Raw genomic sequence first — 20,199 nt, 5'->3', positions numbered from 1 at the left:
CTCAAGATTTTACTAGGGGATATTTCTAGCTTCTTGGGGTGAATTAGCTTTATTCTGAATGTTATTACAGATTAACATAATCTGTAAAGTACACCAGTGTGCCTTCCATCCCGTCCCAATGTTTCTTTTTTTTACTAGTATCATGTATATAAATATTATTATATCTTTGTATACCACCAATATGTACTTGACAAAACAAACAAAATAAATAAATAAATAATTAGTTTGGGACCAGATTGGTTGCTGTACTTTAATGATACTTTTAGTCACAAATATTTCATATACTTTTGTTTTGCTCCCAATAAGATTTTAGATATGCTAATTGTATTTGGAATTTTTTTGGGAGGGAGGAGTATTAAATTATTTTTTCCTAAATTACCAGCATGGTGGAATTTTTCTGGAAAGTATTGTACATTTTTTAAAATTGAAACATTTCTATACTTGCTAGAATCTGTAGGAAGAGATGTTGAGCCGAGTGGTGTAGCAGGTAGAGTGCAGTACTGCAGACCACTGAAGCTGATTGTAGATCTGCAGGTCAGCAGTTCAAATCTCATCACTGGCTCAAGGTTGACCCAGCCTTCCATCCTTCCAAGGTGGATAAATTGAGGACCCGGATTGTGGGGGCAATATGCTGGCTCTGTAAAAAAGTGCTATTGCTAACATGTTGTAAGCCGCCCTGAGTCTAAGGAGAAGGGTGGCATAAAAAATAAAAATAAATATACAAACAATCTTTGAAAAAGCAATTCACAAGCTTGATCAGAATTCAGATATCTTAGAATCAGGTTGGTGCTATTTGCTTTATATTTTCCAAACTTCTATTAGTTTCCTTTACATCATCTAACTTAAAACAATTTTTACTTAGTTTAAAAACTTGAAAGGCAGAAAAATTCTAGACCTCTGTGTATTTCCATCCTTGAACAGTACCTTTTGCTTCTGATTGTCTGATACTGACCAGAGATGCATACTTTGGTTACACAGATAATTTACTTTCTCTTTGACAACTGATAAATTATATATTCTAGCAAAAACAACAGCCAATTTACTGTTCCAGAGAGAGCTGGGTATTGTTCCTGCTGGTCTGTTGCATGGGGTTGCAAAGCATTGACATGCTTAGAACAAAAGGCTGCTGAGGCTTTGGACTGGATTGCTCCTATGCATCTTGTCACTTCCATGGTTTACTGAGAGAGATCTAACAGAAGAGATAGTTGTGGTACTCACAAAGGACGAACCCAGCCAAACATGGCTGAATAGGGGTTAGAGATGCTATTTTGGCCTACCTTGGGGCAGTACTACCATCTTCATCCTTATTACATCTTCAGATGGCCACCCCACAACTCTTTTTAATATGAGCCATCTTGAGTTATGGGACCCCTAGGAAACTTTTGTAGGGTTGTATGGAGGGATTTGCTCGAAATTGCTCAGATTCACTTGGTTGGATGCTTGCCTTGTTGCAGGTTCAGGGGAGCAATAGCAACAGCATTTAGATTTATATGTTATTTTAAAGGGCTTTACAGCCCTAAGTAGTTTACCGAATCAGCATATTGCTCCCAATAATCTGGGTTCTCATTTTACCAACCTTGGAAGGATGGAAAGCTGAGTCAACCTTGAGCCAGTCCAAATCAAACTCCTGGTATGAGCAATGAGTTAGCTTGTACTATACTTAGAACCAAGACGCCTTAAACATGATCTAAGTATTGCCCACAAGATTATATGCTTCAATGTCCTGCCTGTCAACGACTACTTCAGCTTCAACCACAACAACACAAGAGCACATAACAGATTCAATCTCAATATTAACCGCTCCAAACTTGACTGTAAAAAATACGACTTTAGTAATAGAGTTGTTGAAGCGTGGAACTCATTACCGGACTCCGTAGTATCATCCCCTAACCCCCAACATTTTACCCTTAGACTGTCCATGGTTGACCTCTACAGATTCCTAAGGTCAGTAAGGGGCATTCATAAGTGCACTAGAGTTCCTTCTGACCCGTCCTATTGTCTCTCCTATATCCCATATATCTTCTCTTCTATCCCTATATCTTACTTCTATTCTCTCATTATTTTATCCTATACTCTTCTATTCTTTCTCTATTTCTATTTCCTCGAAGGTGTCCTCTATTACCCTCATTGTGTATTATTGTGTAACATGAGAAAATATTACTGTATTTTACTGAAAGAGTAGTAGATCCTTGGAACAAACTTCCAGCAGACGTGGTAGCTAAATCCACAGTAACTGAATTTAAACATGCCTGGGATAAACATATATCCATCCTAAGATAAAATACAGAAAATAGTATAAGGGCAGACTAGATGGACCATGAGGTCTTTTTCTGCCGTCAGACTTCTATGTTTCTATGTTTCTATGTTTCTATATATATAAATAAATAAATAAATAAATAAATAAATAAATACTGCATTCAAACCACTGTGCCTCCACGGTTTAGAGGGAGTCGGTAGGACCTGAAGAAGTGGTCAGGATTTTTAGGACTGTGAGTTGAGTCATAAGCTCCTTAGATCCATGCCCCTCTTGGCTTGTGTAAGTGGTCCACGGAGTGTCATATCATATCACTGGGTCTTAGCCAGGGGTGGGTTCTAACTTACCTTGCTGCCAGTTTGCTTCCTCTCGCACTATGTGGTTGCGCTTTGTGGATACACATGCGCATGTGCAGTGCAAAAAAAATCTGAACTTTAAAAAAAACCCATAAACAAGATGGCGATGTGTGTACAGTGCCAGAAACTTAGCTTTTGCACATACTATTACTATTGTTTTCTACATGTTGTAAGCCATTATGAATCTTTGGAGAGAAGCGGCATATAAGTCCAAATAAAATAAATAAATAAATAAATATGTGTAGTTTGCTTGAAATTGCTCCAGGCATTCCAGAGTTATGCTGGAATATACATACCGACAGCAATATATATATATATATATATATATATGTATGTGTGTGTGTCATGTTTTTGCTGAATTTGAAAATTGAGGGAGAATAGATCTATTTCAGCCTTATTTTGGCCTCATCAGCTAGCCATACCCTCACTGGGATTTGAACTTGCAACCTTGGCCTTGTAAGGCAGAGAATTAACCTCTAGGCTACAGTATCCTATCCCTTCAGCTCTGTACCAGGGAAGGGTTGCATGTTTTTTGTGTTGAATACAGTGATCCCTCGATTTTCGCGATCTCGATCTTCGCGAAACGCTATATCGCGATTTTTCAGAAAATATTAATTAAAAAATACTCCACTCTTCTCTCTCTTTCTTCCTCTCTCTCTCTCTTCCTTCCTTTCTCATCTCTTTCTTTCTTTCTTTCCTTCTCTCTCTTTCTCTATCTCTCCCCCTCTTGCTCTCTCTCTTTTTCTCACTTTCCCTCTCTCGTGCACCGAGCGGCAGGCAGGCGAGCGGCGGGCGGACAAGCGGCGGGCGCGGCAGCAGCGAGGAGCCGAAGATCGGGGTTTCCCCTTTGCGTGGGCGGCGGGGAAACCCCGATCTTCGTCTCCTCGCTGCTGCCGCGCTGCCGAGCAGATCAGCTGCTGGGCGACCGAAGAAACCTTCCCTGGGTCTTCCCCGCCGCCCACGCAAAGGGGAAACCCCGATCTTCGGCTCCTCGCTGCTGCCCCGCTGCCAAGCAGATCAGCTGCTGGGCGGCCGAAGAAACCTTCCCTGGGTCTTCCCCGCCGCCCACGCAAACTCCACCATCTGCGCATGCGCGGCCATGGAAAAAGGGCGCGCATGCGCAGATGGTGTTTTTACTTCCGCACCACTATATCGCGAAAAATCGAGTATCGCGAGGGGTCTTGGAACGTAACCCTCGCGATACTCGAGGGATCACTGTATATATATATAGTGAGGGTATGGCTAGCTGATGAGGCGAAAATAAGGCCAAAATAGATCTATCCTAGTCTCCCTTAATTTTCAAATTCAGCAAAAACAGAGAGAGAGAGAGAGAGAGAGGAGAGGAGAGAGACAGAGAGAGAGTGTGTGTGAGTGTGCGTGAGTTTAATGGACTCAGTCCAAAAATGTGTGATAAGGCTCTATGTAACATTATATTCTAAAAACATAAGAGCTAATTAGAAAAAGAAAAAAGTGTTTCTGAAGAAATAACCAAGAACTCTTGTTAAAATTTGAAATGTATTAATTATTTTTGTTGGTGTCTACTTTTTAAAAAGATGCTTTAACATATAATAATAAGGAAGGGGAAAAAAACTAAAAAAGGGGGAGAATACAGCCCCTAGCTTTAAAAACTGATAAATTATTTTGGAATCCAAGTAATCCGTTCTAAGATTTTTAGTCAAAATTCAGTGATACTGATGCTGAATTGTAAAATGAAAATGTAGAAATTATCAACATATGAAAAACTTCAATTTAGAAAGCACAAAATAGCAAATAATATTTTATTATGATGGAAGGTCAGTATCCCCCTCCACATAAAATCTTTGACTTGTGATCATTCTCTGCTTATGGACTGTGCAATGGAAAGATTAGGCAATATTATCCATGTGGGAAAAGTTTAACATTTTAATAAACTGTGTTTTAAAAATATGTGCAATGACATGATTTCTACTTAAACTGGTAACTAAACAGAATTTTTTTAAAATCCGTCACATTGAACTGAAATTCACAAACAAGATACATTTGCACATATCTGTATTAACCATTTCAATCTTGGCCCATTATTCACAGACTAAACATGACAAGTACAAAGGTCAGTCTTAGCTTGGGAAAGTTCAGGAAAAGAATATATTTTTGATCCAGATTTTGTTCCTGCTTTTTTGTTGACAAGAAAGCTGCTGTTCATGAAGGGTGCCACTGAATCTAAATCTGTATTACTTTACCAAGTTTGACAGATAAAAGTGACCAAGATTTGTTTTATACAAATCTTTAGAAGAAGACCCTATAATTACAGACTTGCATCTGGACTGATTTTTGAGAGATTTTGTAGGAAAGAATCAGCACCTCGATAAACCAGAAAACATTGTTTTGCTAACAAAGTCCAATACTTTCCCCCTTAACATAGAAAATAAACTATTCTGGACCCATTTTTAAAATCAGAAAAAGATCCGGTTTATAAACAAAAATAGATCTATTGAAATTTATATCCAGTTCATTCATAATTCTTTATTTTGTACCAGCTTTTTTATAATCTTAATACTTAAAAATATTCCCAAGTGATTTGCTATTAAATTTACCGAAATTATAGCTGTAATATGTTCATTTGTTGAAGAGGATGGGCACTGGTGGCCACCCCTCCACTTATCAGATGGTGGTATTTGTAACTGGCTATTTGTACATTCTTTGATCAGCTGTGGCACACAAAGGATCAGAATCATCAGAAAAATAATCATGAGCCCTCAGGCCAGTAATAAGAATCCACACTGTAGTTTTTAGGCATCAGTCACTTCCTTGGAAACAAGAAGTAGGAAGGAAGGAGCAGTGTTGCTACAAGAACTCAGAGGATACACTTAGTTAATGAATAAAACAATGAGAAGGAGAAATACAGTCACAGCAGCAAAAAAAATTAGTTATGTAAGCTTTGCCATATGAACATGCTTGAGTCCTATTCACAAAACTGCAGGCATTTATTTTTTTATCAAGTCAAATGTACATTGTTGACAATGAAACCTTAATTTACATTGTACCAGTGAAGTGTTTAAATACCTTTAATTGACAGCATCTGTAAATATTTCCTGATAAACGATACGTGATTCAGTTGAATTCTTTTAGCCGTTATTGCAAATAGTAAATGCAGTCATAAGCCACTTGCCAAGGAACAAGCCCTATTACACCATTCCCATCTCTCACTTAGACATAAATAAGATTACATCATAAATTCCTCAGTTATATGGGGAAAACTGTACTATGGTATACATTTGGTTACTTCATTTTGGTACATAAGATGCTCTTTCCATCTTGTTGAGTATTACCCGCTTCTTTCATTTTTGTCTTTAAAAACGAGTATTTCAAAGTTGCCCTTTCTGACCATTTTCTATTATTTCAGGATGTTATGTTTCAGTACTTTATTAGTTCTTTTTTATTCCACCATGAATTTTGTTTAGTTCTATTGTTGCTAAATATTTTTTTTAACTCAAAAGCCTAGGAGAATCACATCAATGATTTACTAGCATTTTTTCAGGGGATGCCCTTAGATGAAAAATCATTATACAGTAATAGGAAGTTGGGTTGGCAAATGTGATCATTTATCAGAGTTGCCACCACTTTTCTCACAATTGCCACACCAAATTGTATTGGTCTTCTCAGAATTTTCCACAAAATTTCCTTGGCAAGAAGACACATAAAGAGGTAGTCCATGGCTTATGACCACAATCGTGCCCAAAATTTCTATGGCTAAGCTACAGCTGTTAAGTAAATTTTGCCACGTTATGACCCTTCTTGCCATAGTTGTTAAGTGAATCATTGCTAAGTTAGTAACAAGGTTGTTAAGTGAATCTGGCCTCCCATTGACTTTGCTTTTCAGGTCGCAAAAGGGGATTTTATGACCTTGAGACACGCAACTGTCATAAATATGAGTCATTTGCTAAGCGTTTGAATTTTGATCATGTGATCATGTGAATTTTGATCATGTGAATTTTGATCAGATGCCGCAACAGCCGTAAGGGTGAAAAATGCTCTTAAGTCATCTTTTTTCAGTGCCACTGAATCTTTGAACGACATGTGAACTGTTGCTAAGGATCACCTGTACTTTCAAACGTTACATCCACATGTTACATATACACATACACGTGCTGCTTATGTGTTGGAAGCTGCTTTACAATTGTGAAGTTATTAACACTAATTTGCATCAATGTGCAGTTAGAGCTGTCCATTTCAAGAACAATACTTCTGGCATGATTGGAACATTTCAACCGATTCTCTAAACACTATAAAAGCTACCTGTTTTTCTCCTGGGATCTTACAGCAGTCCTCCCAAATTTTTTGTACTGTACTGTTCATTTCTCACACTGCATGCTCAATGCTCCCTCTGTCATTCTGAATCATGTGGGCACTAGAGCCAGTACCAATTCAGTTGTTCCCATTAGATGCATCCCCACTCCAGTTTTCTTTGTGTAATATGGATTATAAACCAAGTTATAAATAACTATTATATAGCAGTATCCCACAAGTTATTTTTTATTTAGGAAAAGTTTTAATGAAAAAAAGCCTCAAGAGAATGAACTTCGTCATTTCTTGATATGGTGGAAGCTGACCAAGATACCTGATTCTGTCTATAAAAAATAGAGAAAAACATTTGGCCATTAAGTAACGGGCAATATTGGGCATGCTAAAAAAAAATGCCGAAAATTGGCAAAATCTTTCGCGTGTGAGTGTTGCGCCAATGCATATGCCTGCTGGATATGCACCCACCGGTGCCTGCCATTGGGAGTGCACTGGTAGCACCAGCGACGGGCAGCCCTTCCCTGGTAATGGGGGAAAGGAATGCTTTTTTAAAATATGCAAGCAATAATATGCATATGTTTAAATTACAAATGATTTTTTCAGTTGATGCAGTGACTGGTATCATGAGTTAAACCAACTCCTTATCTTGAAGAAGTTATATTATTCCTCAATGAATTATTTGAAAAGAGGTTCTAAAAAGTGAAGGGTACTCCCTTTTTAAAATATAATTCTCAGAGGGGATTTTTTCATTGATCTTTCTTCATAGGCCTTTCATAGACAACCTCCAAATCTGAATGCCCTATGCTTCAGGTACACACCACCATGCTTCAGGTATTCAGATGTATTGGCAGCAACTCAGAACTCTTTGGTTTATAATCAAAAGTCCTGAATTTGTTTAAAGGGGATTATCCGTCCTTTCACAGATGCAGCTTTATGATTTAACCCAAATGATTCAAACTTGACTTTTCTAATGTTTCCAAGTCTAAGACAAAATAGACCTTTCTTAATTCTTAATGCAGTTGCTGGAAAGACACACTCTCACTCTCTTTCTCTTTTTCACTCTCTCTGTATAAATAATGTCATGTTCAGCATATAAGATATATCCATTTCCCAATGCCTCCAAAGTTGTAGCAAAGATATCAAGATTATAAAATCAACATTCCATTTTAAAAAACAAAGTATTTTGAATGCACTGTTAATATAAATGGCCTCTTTGAAATTTCTTTTGATGTTATGAGATGCCGCTCATACATAACAGCAGTCTTCTATTTTCTTCTTTTATCCTGTATTCAGTCTGATTTAGATTTTCCTTTTCCTTCTTCTATACCTGGTCAGAACAACAACAAAAAGCATTTGAAATGCTTGTGTAAACAAGAAGGTGAATGTTGTTATTTTTCTTCTGCATAAATTGTTTTTAATTTACTGGTCTTCCCAATAGATGAGGAGAGCTATGTTAATCTATTGCAAGGGTGTCAAACTCAATTTCATTGAGGGCCACATCGAGGTTGTGTTTGATCTTGGGAATCTGGGGTGGGTATGCCAGGATGGGCATGGCCACTTTGATGTCACTCATGTCAGGGGCACCTGTGGTGGCCCGAGTACTGTGCCAGCAAAAACAGGTTCCCGAGCTCCGTTTTTCGTTGCAACAGCCTCCTGCAACTCTCTGCTAGCGAAAACAAGAACACAGGGGACTGCTTGTGGGTCTTGAGTTTGACACTCCTGGTCTATGATAATCAAAAATCAGGAGGAGTCTGATAGTTCATTTAGAGTAACATATTTTACTAAAAGCCAGAAGTTTTTTACAGCCCACTTTATCAAATCAAATTGTTGATCTGAAAAGGAGCCTACCAAGACTCTGATTTTGGAATGTTAACAAAATACTAAGGTTCCAAACAAATATTTTCATTGATAAAATTTCAATAAAAATATTTTTTTCATATATTAACCTGCAAGCTACATTTTATTCATATTTTAAAAATTAACCATGTATTTTTCTAAAAATTAAAAAAAGTAGTGTTCTTATATCTTATCAAAATATATATCTTTATAGTTTATTTGTTTTCGTAAACTTTAATAAACTTTATAGTGTGTTATATACAATTAACTAATGATAAGTCCATTTTCTGTTATTCCTTTAAGTTAGAATACTACAACATACTTTTATCTGCAAGTAAACATTCAGCAAATAGTTGATATAGTTAAATCCTTGTATCTTCATCTAAGCTAAGTCATCCATTTCAGGACTTCTTGCTAACTCTAGAAATGTTTATTCAGGAGGCTTTCTCTGAAATAAATAGGTACAGAAATGCAGTTATAGTATAAAGCCTAATTCATTTTAATATTGCTATTCTTTTTTTGTGTGTGATTTTATTGAATTGAAAAATCCCAATAATTACAAAAACGATCATCTAGACTAGAGGCTGCCATTATTATACCATAACACTGCAAGGAAAAATGACCCTTTCTTTACTATTTTAATTGCTAGGTGTAAGAGCTAGCTACCTTAAAATTATAAGAAACTATCGGCTCTTTTCATATTCTGGTTTTGATTATAGCAGGCGTGCAATGAAATCTGATAGTAATAAAATGCATAATAAGGAAACAATTGAGGTTGGTTAAAACCAATAGTTTAAATACAGTGAGTTGTGTATTGCTGACAAACTCAAAACAATCAAATTGCAGTCAAAGGTTTAAGAAAACAAACAACGGCATGGCTCTAAGAACACATTTTGGCTTTGGCTACTACAGTGGTGCCAATTTCTGGTCTTCTGTTTCCTTTGCTGCTGGAGGAACATTTTCCGCTGAGTCGTTTAAATATCCACAATTTTATTTGCATTTTATAAAAAGGTCATTTTAGCTTTGTTGAAAAGTATTTCATTGCTGATGGATCCAGTGTTCAAAATCCTAGCATCCAGACATGTGACTCAAATCTGGTCTGGAAAAATAGGGCATATTTATTTCTTCTTTGGTTCACGTTAGTGGTTTACTTTAGAAAAATTGACTGCAATTTATTCTATATTGGTATTTAAATATAATTCTTAAGGAAAAAAGTTCAGATTAAGGATTTCCATTTTGGGAATTCTTATTTTTGTCATCTTGTCTCCTATATCTGGCATGTACACACTGCATTATTTTAATATATGTCAGGAACTGACTAACTACTTATAAAACTATCTGACACATATATTTTTAAGCCTTCTTTCTGTGCGATCTGCAAGTAGATATTGATGAATATTTTCCAAATATTTTATATCAGTTCCCAAAGTTAATACAGTTAATGTGCCTCTTCACCGATGCAATTAGGATACTGCTTAACTGAGTGTATTCATGGGCACATTCATGTCATTTTATTAGCAACAATAGAAATATTGTTTGCCCTTCTCTTTGTCTTGCATACTTAGGCAAATTATTCCCTGCTATTTCATAGAAGTCTTCTATCAATCATGTTTACCTTCTTAAGCCCAGCAAGATTCTATCACCTACTGAGAGACTTTGCTGTCTCTTTTATAATTACAATCAACCAAAATAAACCAATATTTATATTTGCCTTTGAGATCTTCAGATCATGCTTAAATAGCTTCATACAGCCTACTATTTTATGGGTGGGATGGGGGAGTATGACTTTATTATATTATATAAATCCAGGGGATCTGGGTTGAGTATTGATCAAACCCAGTAAAAAGGTTAATTGAATAATTAGACCTAATGTTTCTGTGAGCACAGCCAGCATCAGGTAAGAAATCAACAAAAAGGGGAAAGAGCTAATCAAGTGGATGCTTTTAGCTCCGAGGTAGCATTAATTACTGTCATTTGCTGTCCAATCCTGTTTGCAATATTAATAATATGTGAAATAATCATCATATTTACATTTAAAGAAATAATTGAGTTACTTTGTAAAAACATTTCAACAATAACAGTAAAAGTATGACCTATAATAAAAGTAACTAAAGTATTTTGTATTAAAAAAAGTTTCTCAATATGATACTCACATTTTTGTGTATCCCATATGCAGTTGTTCAGTATTTCACCCAGCAAGTAAAAGATGTTTATGACTGCAGTTACAATTGCAAAGAAGACAATTTTAGTAGTCGACCCAAGGTAATCCAGGAGAGGATATACCCAAACCCCAGTCACATGATATATCCAACAGACCCTAAGAAAAAACACATACAAAAAATGCAATTAATAATGAAGTATTCAGTTAAAAACACAATAAATAATCCACCTGGTTTCTTAAAGGCTCAATCCAATGCATGATGGCTCAGAAGCAATTCACACTATGGGGTTTACTCCCAATTAAATTAGTATAGGATTCACAGATCCTATCCTGAGTAGGAGACAATGGTTTTCTTCCTCCACAAATGAATCTATAGATCTAACTCGCTCTATTGCATCAACTGTAATACTACTTGATTTCCAATCAACCTATTTAACATTTCTTACAATCAAAGGCAACAAAAAGTGAGATATCTGTAGAAAGCAAGGAAGATAATCTCAACAGCGATAGGTCTGATTTGTTACCAAAACAGCAAGGAGAAGAACGTAAGTACACAATGATATATATGGTCCAGACAACTACATAATACACTGGAGTATAAAAGAGGGAAGAGAAAAAGCACAATTGGATTCAAAAATTCTGTTTATAGCCACTCTCAAGAAAAGTAGTTTTAGCCCTTCTGTGAAGTTGATTCTTGACAGTCTGGTGGGACTGACAGCGTTTTCAAAATTGTTGTCTATATCAGGCCTGTGCTACGCTGATATGTTCAGATTTGAAGCCCAAAACGTTTGTGTGGGTGCCTATGTAACACCTGTCTTCAACTCCATAAAGCAGCTGCATTTTTTTTTCTCAGCACTGAGAAAAGCTATCTGATTTCAGAGATTGCAAGTATTATGTGTGACTTCCCCCAGGCTCTAAAACTTATTTTTGCCTTTGAAGCCAAAATGCTGCACAGATCGGTGGTCTCTATTTCTTTCTATCCATGCATCCATGTTTCATTTAATGGGAAGGACCCAAATTATTTACATAAGCTCATTAGAATTTCAATAAGTAAACTTTATTTCTACAATGAAAAAAAATAGGAATCCATAATGATATAATTCAAGCAACTAAAACAAGCTAGCTAAGCTAGATGATAGAGATGACAGATAGATAGACAGATAGACAGACACTGTAGAGATAGATAGGTAGATAGATAGCTAGATAGATAGCTAGATAGATCTATAAGTAGAAACAAAACAAACAATAGCAATAATAGTTAGACTTATATACCACTCCACAGGACTTTACAGCAGTCTCTGAGCAGTTTACATTGTTAGCATATAGCATATTGCTCCAAACAATCTGGGTCAATCTGGGTGTAGCGATAATGAGACTTGTATCCTGTAAACAACAGTAATCCCTCCCGGACCCTGAACCAGGTGGTTTCTTAGGGTGGGCTGGATAATCTTCCTGGACTATGGCGAAGGAGCATATCAAGTAGGACCAATGCCCCTTCTCCATAGTGGAGGGGAAGATCATCCAGGAATGGGATTTACCAAAACCAGTCAGTCTTGCGGGCGGGGAGCACTCTGGTCACTGCTCCTCTGTTCTGTGTGGACCCTCTGAAGGACTCGCCTGCCAAAGGCTGCCTCTGCTGAAGCATAGGTATCCAATTTGTAATCACGGATGAATTGAGAGGACCAGGTCGCCGCTCAACAAATGTCTTCTATGGAGGTCTACATCACCCACACAGTTCTTATGGCCACACTTCTGTTGGAATGGGCTGTGACATTCTGACACCTCGAATGAGCCTGGATTTTATAGGCTTAGGCATACCTGGATCCATCGTCTCACAGTCAAATGGAATGACCCTGACACCCATGGATGAAGGCTGAAAACACACAAATAGGGACTTTGTCCTCCAAAAGAGGCAATCCTCTTGATGTAGACACAGAGAGCCCTCCTGACATCCAAGGTGCACCACCTTTGCTCAAAGGGATGAGAAGGCCCCAGATAGAAATTTGGCAGAACTAATTCCTGAGCCTGATGGAACCAGGAATTCACCTTAGGAATTAAGGAGGAATCCAGTCTTAGCACCACCCTGTCAGGAAAAAGATACATAAGTCTTCCCTCACTGAGAGGACAGCTAACTCTGACATCTTCCTGGCCAATGTGATGGCCACCAGGAAGGCTACCTTGGATGTCAGAAAGCACAAGTTAGTAGCTCTTAACGGTTCAAAGGAGGCCCCTTTGAGAGTGCGCAACAACTTCGACAGGTCTCACCACTGGGACCTGTGCATCATTGGCGGTCTTAAGTTAGTTGTGCCCTTGAGGAATTGGCAGACTGGGGGATACTGGGAAAGGGATTCCTTTGCTCCATACGAAAGAATGGCAGGGCAGCTACCTGCCTGTGGATGGTGTTAGGCATCAGACCCTTATCAAGGCCAATCAAGGACTTGAGCCACTGCAGCTGAAAAAGTGTCAATGTCTCTTAGATAGCACCAGCTGCAAATGGAAATCCAGGTTGCATTGTAAATCCTGTCAGTGGAAGGCCTCCTGTATTGTCCCGATCACCCTGGAGGCGAAACTGTCCTGACTCAGAACTCTCCACTCAAACTCCAGGGTGGTTAACTGCAACCACTGTGGGGCCGGATGGACCAAGACCCCCTGGCTGAAGCAGATTTTGTCCTGAGGTATCCTCCAGGGTTGGGCCACAAACAGGTTGACCAGGTCGGCAAACTATGGTCTTCTGGGCCAATAAGGGGCCAGCAGAACTATCTGAGGTCTCTCTTCCAGAACCTACCTGACTACCCCCTGAATTGGAGGAAGAGGGGGCATTCCTTAGTACCTTCTTGTCTCTTGGGGCTGTCAGAGGAAACTATTAACCCTGTTGGAGGGAAATAAAAGGAGTTACTGGGCAGATTAATTCTACTGAGAGCAACAGCGCTCCTCCCTTCTGCCAAGTCGGCCATTGACAGCTCTCCTGCTGTTGCTAGGCAGACTAACTGGTAGATTCTCCCTGCCTCAGTTCAAATGATGCAGGAGGTGCCAAAAGCTGTTAAAATAACAATGGCACAGGCAGGCTGACTCACAATGAGCAACGGTTGCCGATCCCACCCTTGGGGGAAGGTCTTCACTCGATCCCCAAGAGGCAGACAAGGGCAGCTCCTGCTGTGGCTCTCCTATTGCTGGCTCTGCAGACTTAGGAAGGCGAACTGGCTGGCTTGTAAAGAGCACTCTACCCACGGCTTTTATTTTTCCTCTCTGTCTATGCAGAGTGGGCTAGCCGCTGTCAGTGTGCCTGGATGACCTAGGCAGTGACTGAGCCACTCTCACTTGATGGGCTAAACCTGGGGTGGCCCAATCCAAGGGAATGCCTCCACCGCTAAAAGCGGGCACGGGCAGGGGCCTTGACTATGGTCTGAACCGGAAGGTGGCTTACCAGTGAACAGGTAAGCCCCCGGAACGCTTTCAGTGATCTCCACTTCCCAATGGAAGAAGAAGGGGTAGGAAAATAAAACATCCTAATAAGTCTTACAATTGAAAGATGATCCAAGAACTAAATTTTTCTCTGCCTCTACTCAAGGAAGATTGAGTTGAACTGGGAAGGAACCAGTCAGAAGAGGTGTGGCCCCAAAAAAATGACTCAGTCTCCAGGCAGAGAAGCAGAGTTACTACCCATTCCTGGATAATCATTTCCTCCACTATGGAGAATGACCTATTTTTATTGTATTTTTGACTACACACCAGTTTGCAATTGGTCAGAGAAGCTCTGTTGTTTAAAAAACAAGTTTGGAATTGCACACAACTTTTGGATTAGACAATACAGATATAAATGACAGTTAGCCTGACCAAATTTAAGGTGAAACTATGTCCCTTAAATATGGGGGGCGCGCTTGGGGGGGGAATAGTGTGGTGTGTTCCAAAATGCTTTGTATGAGAAACTCTCAAAAAATGTTTCCATCTGCTTCACTACTCCCTAATAAATCAAGATAAATATCCTAAGCATATTTTCGAAATCAGTAGAAAATTTCTCACCCATTTAATTATGCTGTTATCAACAAAAACCACATCACTTATTTTCAATAGCATTTTGAATAGCAGAAACTGATACTTATTGATTTGTTAAGATTTGTATGTGAATATTCTGATTAATAGATGTTATTTTGAAGAGCTGAAGGATAATGGGTCCAAATCCATTTTTTGGAACACTTCTTTAAGATATAGTAATTTTATTTTCTAATTAACATTGTCTCTACGAACAATTTTTCAATTGAATTTGGAATAGATTTCTAGCTGGAAGAAGTACAAGATTAATCCTAGAGCCTTTGAACGCTGTAATCTATATCCTTGAATAAATTGTCACTGTTGCTCTCAAAGCAACATTACAAATAAATAAATCAAATTAACAATGAAAAAAATAACTGACTTAAATTCTACATCAAATATAAAGACAGACCTATCTATGACTAGCCATTCAGACCAGCTAAGATACAAATGTATGCAATTAGTCTCACTATCTTTCTCTTCTTTGGAAGAGTGGCATTAGCAGTATTCTTGCAATGTCTATGTAGGGAATTGCAAAAAGTAGTGCTGCTGTCATGGAAACATTACCTGATGGCCTCTGTTGTGGAGTTCTTTCCTCCTTGAATGCATGCTAACTCAATATTGCACAATAATGGCTTGATCAACCTTAGACATAAAGCTTCCACACAAGATTATTTGTTATTAACTCTAATGAATGCCTTCAACAGTACAATTGTTGTACTGCTTATTATTAGATAAGCAGAAGGGAACATGCATTAAAATTCATTTTAGAGTCCCATGCTATAGCCATTTGGTTAAGTCCCTACCATTTTCCGGTCTTATCAAATAACAGGCAATTTAATACTGAATATGCCTGGGGAGGAAGAAAAGAAATGGTCTGAATTTCTAGTCAAGGCAAGCAAAAAGGAAAAAGGACACAAAAAGAATTTAAATGTACATATTCCCACTTTTGGGGGAATGAAATTCTTGTTTCTTCCATTGAGGACTTGTATACTGCACGAGTCAAAAAGAGGGTGAGGAAAATATTTACTGACCCCTCACATCCGGGACACAAACTGTTTCAATTCCTACCCTCAAAACGTCGCTACAGAGCACTGCACACCAAGACAACTAGACACAAGAACAGTTTTTTTCCGAACGCCATCACTCTACTAAACAAATAATTCCCTCAACACTGTCAGACTTTCTACTAAATCTGCACTTCTATTCTACTAGTTTTTCTCATCATTCCTATCACCCATTTCCTCCCATGTTGACTGTATGACTGTAACTTGTTGCTTATATCCTAAGATTTTTATTAATATTGCTTCTTCATTGCTTATTTGACCCCTATGACAATCATTAAGTGTCGTACCACATGATTCTTGACAAATGTATATTTTATTTTATGTATGCTGAGAGCATATGCACCAAGACAAATTCCTTGTGTGTCCAATCACACTTGGCCAATAAATTCTATTCTTTGTAAAAGAGTTAGAAATCATAGCAATTTCAACTTCTGCTTATAGACTAACAACATTTGTAGACATACTAACACTGCAAACTGTTTTCAAATATTCAAGGAACCTATTTTGCCACTGGATTATCCCCTGATTTGTGAAAATAGTCTTGGCCTGAAAACGAAATGCTTTTTGACAAGTAAGGCAACAAAACATACATCCTTAAATATTATGGTTTCAGAATCTGAAAGTAGAGATTATAGCCCTAGGAGGGCATATTAAGCTTCTTACAGAACTGACTTGGCTTTGGGCAGATGGGGCAAAATTGTGATCTTGCATTACGTATACTTCTTCCTGATTCTATAGAATAGATCATCCTTCTCCCAAGGAAGGTTTTCTTCCTCCCTCCTTCCCTTTCCTTCTTTCTTCCACTATTTACAGACCTCAGCAGTTAAGCAACAAAAAGAATTAACAAAAATGTCCTCAGCCAAACTGAGAAGATGGGAAGTCATTCTTTTGCAACCCTCCAATTTGCACTTAAATTCAAAACTGGTTAATAATTTATTTATTTATTTTATTAATCACATTTGTATGCCGCCCCTCTCCGCAGACTCGGGGCGGCTAACAGCAATAATAATACAATGTAAACAAATCTAATTTAAGTTAATTTAAAACCCCAATTTAGAAACCAATCATACATACTGACATGCCATGCATAAATTTTATAAGCCTAGGGGGAAGGGAAAGTCTCAATTCCCCCATGCCTGACGACAGAGGTGGGTTTTAAGGAGCTTACGAAAGGCAAGGAGGGTGGGGGCAACTCTGATATCTGGGGGGAGTTGGTTCCAAAGGGTCGGGGCCGCCACAGAGAAGGCTCTTCCCCTGGGTCCCGCCAAACGACATTGTTTAGTTGACGGGACTCGGAGAAGGTCAACTCTGTGGGACCTAAATCACCTCAGAAGGCACAGTTTTGCCTCCATATGTCATTTAATAATATCAGAGATGGAAAAATGCAACACTCAATACTCTCATTTAAAAATTAGAAGGGTTTGTGGGTTTTTGCATCTATTCTCTGATTATTTCATTTCTTCCAAAAGGTCGTATAAAGGTTACAATTTGTACACTTCCTATTTTAATCAATACAGAAGATCAAAACTTTGGGTTTCTTAATCCCATTTCAGATTCAGATACCAGCTTGAATTGGACAATGTTTCATTTGCTTTGAGGTAAAGTGCCCTTCTGCATAAATCGTCAAGTGGTTTGCATCCATTTTCACTTGAATACACTTCACTTTTGTGAAACTGAACACAATTACTTTTTAATTGTGTTGATCTCAAAAAGAGAGGGGAATAGAACAAATTCCTAAATAATGTCTTATGGAAGAGGGGTGGTGGGAAAGTCCCTAAAAATATAAGCCATATAGCATCAGAAAAACCACAGTGTGAAACTTTTTATTAAAGCCTGCTTGGCGAGACCGAGATAGCAGTGATTAGATTCCACAATGAGAAAATGAATTCCTTACCATAATATGTAGCAAACTGAAATAGTGCACACAGCAATCAGTCCATAGGTCCTGCTGGGATATTCATGATGGGTCGTTCTCATCTCAATCAATATAAAAGGTAAAACAGTTGTATGCTACAATGAAAGCAAGATAGGAGAAAACAATTCAGGGAAGCATTTTCTATAAATGTATTTATTAAGCAATTATTGAATTAGCAATAATAATTAGCTCTCTCAAGAACGTTCCAATGGTTCCTTTAGTTCCAGCCATTCATTTTACATATTGTTTACCCTTGTTCATCTTCCTTCAACCTTGCCAAACGTTCTTCTATTCCAGTGGTGAAATCCAATTTTTTTTACTACCAGTTCTATGGCTATGATTTGGTGGGCATAGCTTGATGGCCATGGCAGGAGAAGGATACTGCAAAATCTCATTCCCACCCCACTCCAGGGGAAGGATACTGCAAATCCCCATCCCTTCTCCACTCCTGGGGGAAGAATATTGCAAAATGTCCATTCCCACCTCACTTTGAGGCCAGCCAGTGGTTCTCCAAATTATTCAAAATTTCCACTACCGATTCTGGCAGAACCTGCTGGGTTTCACCCCTGTTCTATTTCATTATCTATTCCCATCAATTTTCCAAAGTATATGAGTTTATATGTGCTGATCATTTGGCCTTTTTGAAACTAATTACTGTATTTACTTTTTCTTGCTCTTTCTCAATGTCCAGTTTTCTGCAATCACAGATTAAGTGACTTTTTAGAAATAAAAACTATTGTTTAACCTAATAGAATAGCTCATCTTAAAAGTGCTGATGGTAACAATGCAATAATTAGCAAGCTGAAGAACAAATGATATTTCTATTTTACATACACTGCTTCATAATCATTACTTTTTTATATAAAGACTGAACCTAAACAAAATGTTAAGTTTCATGGTGTGATTTGTTAATTATTATATATAGAACCATTAAGTTTAGACTCATAATTGACAACCAAATAAAAATCAGTATAAATACAGATTCGGCTGCAAGAATTGCAGTACGAAATAGCAGTAGAAACAAACTTATTGGAAATGAAAGATAGTAAACAAGAAACAAAGGGCTACTATTGTTCCAAGTGCATAAGGATCTTATGTAGACACTGGAGTAAATTAAGCATATATGGGATCAGAGGAAAAATGTCCTCTCATTTATTGGTAGCTGATTTAAATAAACACAAGACGCAGGTAGTAAACATCAAAGGAGAGGTTTCACAAGTGACATATATGAGGTTAAAAAGATTCTCCCAAGAATCTGTTTTGGAACTGATGCTTTCTAATATATTTAAAATAGAACTGGAATTAGCAATAAAGCATTGGATATTTAAAACAAATGAACAAAAAGCAATGAAGAACTTCATAAAATTAACTTTACACTGGGCATTGTAATCTAACTTATATTTCAATATGCAAGCAATGGGTATTATAACAACCCTTCCTCCCTCTTGCAATTCCTCAGTGAAAAAACATAAACGGAAGTGTTGAGCAGTTACAAGTTTCACATCGAGGATTAACAGAGAATTAAAATAATAATGCCAATATCATTTTTAACAAATCATATTGTGTGAGCACACATGAAATATTGTGTGAAAAATGTTACTTGTAGAGGTAGAAAAGTTGCAGGTAAACATCAGAATGTTTTATCTATGATGAATGACAACGTTTGTGGTTTTATAGCTTAACAAAAAAGGTGAGAATATGGCAGAAGTATATAAATACAATTTGCATCTGGAGAAAGTGAATAGACAGATGTAGCTTTTTCATATGATACCAAAATCCCAATTCATCTAATTAGTTAATGATAGATATGCAGAACAGAAGTATTTTTCTCATAGGATGCAGTTAATGTGATTTGTCAATCAAAGAGATAATTACAGGCAGTATTTGGATGGGATAAAAGATGGTAGGACATACTCATAAAGGATAAAGCTATCTAAAGATATTACTTAGGTCTGCACATCTTTAATAATAATTATACAAATACTTGTTTGTAATGAGAATGTTAAACACATTTAATTAATTAATTAATTGATTTTGTCCAATACACAATGAGGGTTTTAGTGGGTATATATCTATATACACATAGTAAAATACATGATGAAGGTTATAGAGGAGATACTCATAGTAAAATATATCTAAGAAATAATAGAAAAGAAGATATAGTAATAGAACAAATCAATGAAAGAATAGAATAAGAGATATAGGAATAGAAGAAAGGTATAGGAGATATAGGAGAGAAATAATTTCTATCTATGCTTCAAAAATCCAGAAATCTGTAAATTAAGTGTTTAAGATTCAGACAG

At 37.5% G+C, this 20,199-nt stretch overlaps 1 protein-coding gene across 3 annotated transcripts in view; it reads right to left on the bottom strand.

Annotated features, from left to right (window-relative positions):
- Positions 1–4,374: 4,374 nt before the first annotated feature.
- AIG1 (androgen induced 1) overlaps positions 4,375–20,199 on the bottom strand; it is a 71,298-nt gene continuing 55,473 nt past the window's right edge. For 2 of the 3 annotated variants that reach the window (XR_011557437.1, XM_070733649.1), the window contains 3 exons: positions 17,876–17,991; positions 10,878–11,041; positions 5,555–8,215 (listed from right to left, as the gene is read on the bottom strand). Coding sequence is in view for 2 of the 3 variants with exons in the window: in XM_070733649.1 (XP_070589750.1) it covers positions 8,178–8,215; positions 10,878–11,041; positions 17,876–17,991 (318 nt within the window). In the remaining variant the exon portion in view is untranslated. Of the gene's footprint in view, positions 8,216–10,877; positions 11,042–17,875; positions 17,992–20,199 lie in introns of all 3 variants that reach the window. The other variant, XM_070733647.1, reaches the window with a different exon arrangement.

This window comes from Erythrolamprus reginae, chromosome 1 (genome assembly GCF_031021105.1).
Source record: "Erythrolamprus reginae isolate rEryReg1 chromosome 1, rEryReg1.hap1, whole genome shotgun sequence".
Taxonomy (NCBI): Eukaryota; Metazoa; Chordata; class Lepidosauria; order Squamata; family Dipsadidae; genus Erythrolamprus; species Erythrolamprus reginae.
The sequence above is the reverse complement of the archived record's forward strand: the minus strand, read 5'-3'. Positions and strand labels throughout refer to the sequence as shown.